Raw genomic sequence first — 8,855 nt, forward strand, 5'->3', positions numbered from 1 at the left:
TCTTGTCAGGCTTTTTGGATGAAAATAGATTATGGGATAACACCTTATGGAGTGAGTATCTCAATTCTTTCATCGTAACACTTTCACCATGACATAATCGAATAGATACATTACTAAACATAAGTAGTCTAACAAACTAATACACTTTTAATCTTTTTATTATTTTTTTATTGCAAGAAACATCGAGGCTTTTCGTTATGTTAAGGCTGATGTTGTCATCTATCTTTATCGGGTGTGATTTAAAATATAAGCAAAACTTGACAACTGTTATCTTTCTAAAGTATAACAAAAAAGACCGTATCAAAAAATTTCATCCAATCCAATAACCAACAGATACTAGACCCAAAAAAGAAATTCACCCAAAAAAATACGGTATATAAATAGCACTCTTCCAATAAGATTAGATGTACCAATACAAAGACTATTGATCAAATAGACAGATCAGAACTGAGTTCCCATATTAAGAATCTTGCATTTCTCCTATACCTGAAATCAATAGAGGAAAGAAAAAAAAAACTGCTTATTCAGCTTTTATTCAAATTTTGTTTACTAAATTGGTGCAGATTAATTAGGATTTTTTTTTAAACCAGGCTTTCAATCTATAAAGCTGATTTTAATATGGTGGGTCATGTAGACTAAACATGCTTAATAGCTTGAAGCAGAACAAACCTGTAAACTGATTTTAACTGGGACAAGATTTAACACAGCTTTGGTGGAATATACTCAATCTTGAGGTTTCATTGCTGGGAAGAGAAGAACCTCCTGTTACGACAAGGACAGAAGATTATAAGATATTGCTAAAATAAAGTGAGCATGTAGATAGATAGAGATAGAGGAAGAGGAAAAAGAGAAAGAACCTTGATATTTTGGGAGTCAGTCAATAACATGGTCAACCTATCAATACCCAAACCCCAACCACCAGTTGGTGGCAAACCATACTCCAAAGCGGTACAAAATGTCTCGTCTAAGGCCATTGCTTCATCATCACCTGATTGCCGATCCTGATATACAAAACAAATAAAAATCACTACTATTGTTTGAAAGAGAATGGCCCACCATTTAGCATAATTATTTTAATTCCACAGTATCATATCTTATTACCTTGAGTTGCTCAGCAAATCTTTGTCGTTGTACCACAGGGTCATTCAATTCAGTGTAGGCGTTGCAAATCTTAAAAGTAACAAAACCGTTGATCAGAAGTCAGAGGCAAGAATCCTTTTTTTAAAAACATCAATCACCCAAATGACATGATATTACCTCATGTTTGTTAACAAACAATTCAAAACGCTCTGTCAGGCCAGGTTTTGATCTGTGCCACTTTGCCAACGGACTCATTATCTCAGGATGGTTTATGATGAATGTGGGATTGACACATGTTTCCTCCAAAAAGTGCCCGACAAGCTGCAATAACAACACGAACAACAGTTAAATGCATTATCTGCACACTACTTGAGGTTTGCTACATACATGAATTAATAAACAATGTTAAATGTCTTGTTATGAATTTTCTATAAAAAACTCTTGGTTTTCCTCTAATTTTTATATCGCAAATAAATCTAATTCAATCAATACATAAAAGTAAACATCAAAAAATATTAAGTTAAGAAAGAAAAAATCAATTGTATCAAAGGCACAAACATGTACGAAACTAGCGAAAACACAAACTATTGAGGCATCACTATCTGATCCCACCCTAGCTTTGGTAAAAATTTAAAGAAAACATCTTCCACAAAAAAATTTAAGAAAACAATGTATCTTGCAGACGGGAATACAAAGGCTAAAAAGATGGAACCCAGGTACAGGAAAGAAATACAATAACTAGAAGTGCACACTTTTAAAACTGCACTACCACTTTTCTTAAGTGACAAAAAAGCAAATACTATAAAATTCATTAACAGGAAAAGAAGAACAAGAGTGCCAAACAATATTTATTTAAGCTTGACTAAACAAGCAAACCCTTTATTCTCATCAAATTTTGTTACTAATGAATGACTAATTAGAATCAGAAGAGCTCTTGACTGGTAAATAAAATTACACGCTGCAAGCTGTTCATTTACAAAAACTAAAATGTCTCTGATTTTGTCCTCCTCGCATCCATAACTTAATTCTGCCAAACAAACACAAAACTGATACTGAAATCTTATTTCGGTCTTATCTGTTTATTATCTGTATCACCTACCTAAAATCAAGAGTATGTATAACAAAAAATAACAGATAGACAGTCCCAAAACAAAAAATGTACCATTGCTACAAAGGAAAAGAATATTTCATCAACTTTTACATAAATGGACAAATAATAAACAAAGGACATCATACCTAAAAAAGTAAGGGGTGAGAGGAAATGAGATTACCTTATCCAACAAACGAGTAGTTGTTTCAGGAGGGGGGCATTTGATTTCGTACTTCAAACAGGCATTCTTCAGATATTGATTAGTTTCATCACTCGCCAAGTCTTTGGGAATACTGAGGCCAGCAATCTGCTCTAATCCTTCAATCATGTCAATCCTTCTGCAACAATAAAAAAAACCAAATCAATCATTCACAAAAACGATAGGATATTAATGACTATCAGCAACAAAAATACACACCACACACCTGAATGGTGGAGTGAAGTCAATTTCAATAGGATCCTTATCAATCCCATTTGCATGATACTTGATTTTATAGCTGCCCTTTGTAAGTTCCTTGACCATACCTATTCAATGGTTTCAATATGAGCTTAATGGGACTTTAAACTAAAATATTAATAGAAATACTGTGGCATTTAAAGACCTAGTAAATGCTCACCACTTAACAAGTTCTCTGTTAGCTCCATTACGTCATTGTAGTCCATATAAGCCATATAGAACTCACAGGTAGTAAACTCGGGATTGTGAGTCAAATCTATACCCTCATTCCTAAATTGCTTCCCAATTTCATAAACACGGTCCAGCCCACCTACAACCAACTCCTTGAGATAGAGTTCTGGAGCAATTCTCATGAATAATCTCATGTTAAGGTCATTATGATGAGTTACAAATGGCTTAGCAGCAGCACCACCAGCAATCATATTCATCATAGGTGTTTCAACCTAAGAGTGGTGGAAAAGTAGGTGAATGGAGGGAAAGAAATCACAGGAATCCAACAAAAGAATATTCAAAGCACAGAACAAACCTCTAAGAAATCAAGCTTGTCCAGGAACGACCTAATGTAAGAAATGATTTTTGACCTAGTCTTGAATATTTCTCGAACCTCTGGATTAATCATCAAATCCAAATGGCGTAACCGATATCTAGTTTCCTATGAGAAAAGACAATCAATAGAATAAATCAAAACGTTATCAATACGTATATATTATACTCTGGAGAAATTCCACTCTATCTTTCAATATATGAAAAATTAACATAAAAACAAAGATGCAAGCTTCAGAGTTGCAATATAGTGCCCACTCTATCTTTCAATATATGAAAAATTAACATAAAAACAAAGATGCAAGCTTCAGAGTTGCAATATAGTGCCCGGCAACTAGAAGAATTGAATGTAAAAATAATACGAACTTCAGGTCATCAACTATACATTTGAAAAAGAAAATACACAATACAGTGCACACTGCACGTAAGAAGAAGTAAATAATAACAACAAGCAAGCAATTATACGTCTCAATTCATCCCCCATTCAGTGCTAATCGCCAATGGAGGAGGGGAAATCGCATTCTGACATTTAATAAGATAGTATCTACTAAGTTATCACCCTCAGATTTGTTCAGAGAATAGATAGTATATGATAGACTTGAGCAGTGAAAATATCTATAAAACAGCATTCCATGCCATAATACCTGATCTTTCAAAATGTATGCTTCGGGATTCCTGGTACTTCCTGGTACCCATGCATTTTTCTGTACAGCATTAGAAAAAAGCAACGATGTCATTGTATAGTGTTATTGGTCATCAGAAAGCAACAAACATAAAGGAATATTGCTGACCTTCACATTTGAAGTATCAGCTGCAGCCGCAGATTTTTGTCTTGGCATCATATGCAAACAATGAGACAGCGCCACAAAAGTTTTGGGGAAAATACTAAGCTCTCCCTTCTTGCTTTTGCCTGAGCAATTAAACAAGGGAAACCTTTAAAACAATATTATAATACAGAATACAATACTAAAGAATAAATCCTAACTATGGAAAATCAAATCATAAACTATTGGGCCAATTATTAAGATTTAAATAAACGTAAGTGTGACTAATATGGCCTTCAAATTTTGCAACTAACAAACACTTTGAAGGGATTCCTAATTGTCTCGTGAATGGTAATGATGTTCCTGCTCTGAAGATGGAATAATTTATTATGTAAATTATCCTAGTCGGACTTATCTCTTAATTTACTTCTATTAGCAAAGACCTAATCTGTTTCTAAAATTTTGAAAATGAGAACCCAATTTGTCATCATTGCAGGTATTCATTGGCTAAGTCAAAGAATTGCAAACAGACTTCATATGGAAGAAAGACAAAGTAGTATATAGCAACACAAACCTGGAAACCCTGTGATGCCAACAATATCACCACGCTTAACATTAGAATGGAACTTGGAAAACTCAGCCTCATTCAAGTCCGATTTTCTACATAGAAGATATATTAGTTGTTTCTGTCCTAAATTATACACGAAAAACATAAAGAAAATATCTGATCTAAAGGGGAAAGATACATTTAAGAAAGAACTAAAAAAAACCACAAAAAACAGCTTCACAACTTGAAAAACCAAATCACTAGTTCTATGCAAGCCAAACACCAAAGTAACAAGAGTCAAGAAATACTATTTATTCCTTATAACTAGCACCAGTGCCGGTATTCAAATTATATATTAAGACCCAAGAGGATCAGGAAGAATGTTACAATTGAGAAAATAATATGTATCGCCTAACTTCACCATGAAAATTATCAGATTACAATGGTAATGGATCATTGATTTGCACGCTTAAATGGTTTGCAATTAATTGTCTCATGATAGACTTATAAGTCTAAGGCAAGTTCAATGTAAATTTTGGAAGAAAAAAAACAAAACACATTTGGCCTCACCATTTCAAGCAAAAAAAAAAACTAAACGGGAAATTAGAAGACCTTAAGTATGCTATGCTCTATTTGTGTTTCATTTTGTTGATCTGTTCATTTTGTTGCCATTTTTCTACTTTGGTCTGTGCTCTATTTTTTGCTTGTTTTATGGTGGAGTTTGAAATTCAAATTTTTAAGTTAAATGGTGTCATATTATTTTTGTGTCATTTACAGGATTTTAGTCATTTTATATTTTACATTCTCTAAAGACTCAAGTCTGGATTCTTAGTGGGAATATGTACACTCGTGAGTCTTGACAACCTTGGTTCAGACCGTTTAACCTAACCAAAAATGACCATCGACAACAGGTAGAAATGATACTAAATTAACCAAAAAACATGGATAACTAAAACAGATATGAAGACATTATTTGCATATTTTATAAAAACAAAACGTAATTCAACCAAAAATGTTTTGACCAAATACATGACCAAAATATGCCAAACTAGAAAAGTCCACGTAAGGATTGTTATTATTCATCCTCTTAATGATTTTCATGTCACATGAAATATTATAATATTGATTTTTTTATAGTTTAAAATTTTACCTATCTTAAATTTTTATTAACTTATTATTACTTGATAGAGAATATAATCAATGAGACCAATCAAGTTTTTAAAACACTATAATAAGATTTAACAGAGTTGAAAGGCTTTTCACATGGATCCAGTTCAACAACATCTAGCATCTAAAAAGTAAGTTGTTCTATCCTGTTTCAATATGACGGCGTTTGAAATTAAGAGCCTGTTAGTTTCTGAGTTTTTTTTATGAAATGAAAAAGTATTTAATAAAGAATTTGTTTCAAGAAATTCGTAATAAATATGTAAAAAAAAAGGTGAAAACTGCTTTAGTCATTTTCTCAAAAGCTTACAGGTAATTGTGAAAAATCTCTAAAAAAAAAAAGCAGCATCAATTAGTCACTTTTTAAGCTTAAATTTTGGGCTCTTCAAAAAAAATAGAAACCATAGTCTAGTAATTGCATATGCAAATTTGAGGAAAACAAGAATGTGTACCTCGCATCTGCCATAACCTGAACCTTAAAACCACCACCATGCAGGTCATAAAAGACAAGCTTTGCACCAGAGGCACGTTTGTGCATGATTCGGCCTGAAATACAGAAAAACTATTAGAATCAACACAAGCAACCACCAAATTCAAAAACAAAGAAACTAATGACTACCAGCCAAAGACACAGAAACATCCTCGAGGTGTTGCCCATCGCCTAAACCTTCATATTCCTTGATGTATTGATCAATAGACATAGTGACAGCGAATTTGTGTGGATATGGGTTTCTCCCTTCTGCTTTTTCAGTTGCAAGATACTTTAGCCTATTCTCCAGGTATTGCTGCAGCAGAACAAAACCCACGAAACAAAAAAAAAGTTCATAAAACACACCATAGCTGAAATAACATCTCGAAAACATTACATTGAGAAAAGAGAAGTTATACCGTTGGATCCATATCTTCGTCATCAGCAGCGGCAGGTTTGTTCTCTTTGACACTTAGTGTTTCAAGAGCCTGGAGAGACATTAACATTTCATATAAAAATATAAATTTTAAGAAATTGAAACCAGTAAAAGAATAAAATCCCACAAAATTCTACTAAAATATAATTTTAGAAATTAAATATATAAATTTCACCACTAATCAAGGGTAACATTATCAGTTGTTTAAACTATACATAAAGTATAAATATTCAGAAATTTCACACAGAATTCTACTAAAACACACAGAAACTAAATTTAACAAAAACAAAAATAAACTTCACCACTAATCGAAGGTTACATTATCAATTGATCAAAGCTATTACCGAGAAATGGAAATGAGAGTTACCTTTCTGGCTTTCTCCTCTTCCTTTTTCTTCAAAAGCTCTTCTCTCTGCTTGTTCTTGAGTTCACGCTTCAGTGCGCTGCAAACCAATTAACGATGAATTTAAAAAATAATAATAATAAAACATGAAATTCAATTGTTGTGGTGATGATCGGTTTAGCGATGAGAACAAGTGTTAGAAGCACTTACTTTTTGCTTATGGTTTCGCCGGTGGCGGTGGCCGGAGGCTCTGAATGTGGTTCCATTGGAAGGGAAAGAGGGTTGCGGAGAGGATTTGGATGAGAGAGCAATGAGAGACAGTATCTAGGGTTTTTGAAAACGGCGGCGCTTGTATGCTTTATGTGTGTACTGGCCTACGTTTTGGTTTTAAGTGATAACCGATTATTATTTGATTAAAATTAATTTTGTTCATGTTAAATGTATAGAATTTAATCGACATGCTTTTTTTATTTTTGTTAAAAGAAAGTGTAAAATTAATTTACACTTTTAATCGATATCATATTTTCTCATAGGTTTATTGCTGTGGATTTGAACATATTCACTTGCAATGAGATGTTTAAATGGACTTTTGATTTTTCAATTTGAAGTTTTTTTATTTTTAGTCTCTTATTTTAAAAATCAATTATTTGATTTTTTGAAAAAAAAAATAGTTTTTAGAGTCCTTCTTCATTTAGTACTCTTGCCGATGATATTGGCATATCTACCTACCGTGTCAACACGTTATATTTAATGAATATTTTCAAATATTTAATTTTAATTTTAAAAAACAATTTTAATTCAAATAATGATTTTAATAAAAATAATAAAATAGTTTTTTAATATAAACCTATAAACACATGAACGTGAATCCTAATTTCCCAATTGTCTTCGTATTCCTCCTTGAAATCAAGCACGAAAAACACAAATTTGCAGCATTTCGTCGTAATCTCTCACTTTCTCCAAAATTGAAATGTCTCAAAAATCAGTTTTTAATAGTAGCTACAAAAATCATTCATTGAGGTATGTATGTCATTATGATCTTTATGCTTCATTGATGACGACATGCATCGAAGCAAACTCAAGATGTCGTTTTTATGGTTGTGGGATGCATAAGGCATGATTTTAGTTATGCTTATTACGGGGTTGTTCTCTTTTAATAATGTCATTATTGATGTATCTTCCTTCTACTACATTGATGTCTCCAAGTGCAAGGTTATAAGAAGTGTAGTCATTTTGTTTGGTTGGATGAAGAAATGAATTCAATATCAAAAAAAGTTATTTTCTCATTATTGCAGAATTTGAACGGTGAGATGCAAAAAATTAAAGATGCCAACATGAAAGATGAATAAACAAAGATGAAGATTAAATTATTGAAGAAACGTTTGAAGTTCAATTGGATGATTGTCATTTTTATGTTAATTGCATTAGTTGTTTCAACAGTGATGGAAAAGGTTCTTAGTTGAATTGGTGTTATTCGTTTATGTTCTATTTTGTACATTTATGGTTTAGTTTGAAAGATCAAATATGTTTAGGTTCTATGTTGTATCATTCCATGTTGAAAGATCCAATATTGTGTAATTTGACTTGATTATGGAATAAAGTTACATTTGGTTCACAATTTATATTTGACATTTGATACCATATGACAATTGTTATTTGATATCATTTGCATTTGACAATTGATATTTGATATCATAACATAACCATTTGACAGATGATATTTGATACCATAACATAACCATTTGATAGTTGAACATAAAACAAATGACATAAAATATTTGACATACCAAATGTGGTTCATAACAGACCAATATGTGGTTCATAACATTTGATTAACATAAAATAGTTGGTACCATAATATTGTCATACAGTTAATACCATAACATGAACCAACTAGTTGATACAACTTGTTGATTAACATACAACCATTGATACCATATCACAATATAAATTTATATCCTC

General features: G+C 32.1%; 1 protein-coding gene across 1 annotated transcript; it reads right to left on the reverse strand.

Moving 5' to 3' along the window:
• Positions 1-247: 247 nt before the first annotated feature.
• On the reverse strand, positions 248-7,323 carry LOC127137421 (lysine--tRNA ligase). The gene is made up of 17 exons (XM_051063886.1): positions 7,104-7,323; positions 6,918-6,993; positions 6,534-6,602; positions 6,265-6,430; positions 6,098-6,191; positions 4,509-4,594; positions 3,962-4,080; positions 3,815-3,874; positions 3,154-3,279; positions 2,788-3,070; positions 2,596-2,695; positions 2,352-2,508; positions 1,258-1,401; positions 1,102-1,170; positions 858-1,001; positions 670-762; positions 248-486 (listed from the first exon to the last, which is right to left on the reverse strand). Exons 1-16 carry the CDS (start codon positions 7,157-7,159, stop codon positions 724-726), a joined length of 1,788 nt encoding a protein of 595 aa, XP_050919843.1. The 5' UTR covers positions 7,160-7,323; the 3' UTR covers positions 248-486; positions 670-723.
• Positions 7,324-8,855: the final 1,532 nt, after the last annotated feature.

The sequence above is a fragment of the Lathyrus oleraceus genome, chromosome 1 (assembly GCF_024323335.1).
Source record: "Lathyrus oleraceus cultivar Zhongwan6 chromosome 1, CAAS_Psat_ZW6_1.0, whole genome shotgun sequence".
In the NCBI taxonomy this organism is placed as follows: Eukaryota; Viridiplantae; Streptophyta; class Magnoliopsida; order Fabales; family Fabaceae; genus Lathyrus; species Lathyrus oleraceus.

What these genes read in the sequence shown, in the direction of transcription:
- LOC127137421 (XM_051063886.1), bottom strand. Translation starts at nt 7,159, where the DNA reads ATGGAACCACATTCAGAGCCTCCGGCCACCGCCACCGGCGAAACCATA. An exon ending in TGGCATCACAGGGTTTCCAG is followed by an intron (nt 4,081 to 4,508) that starts GTTTGTGTTGCT and finishes TTAATTGCTCAG; the next exon opens with GCAAAAGCAAGAAGGGAGAG. An exon ending in CATACATTTTGAAAGATCAG is followed by an intron (nt 3,280 to 3,814) that starts GTATTATGGCAT and finishes CTTTTCTCATAG; the next exon opens with GAAACTAGATATCGGTTACG.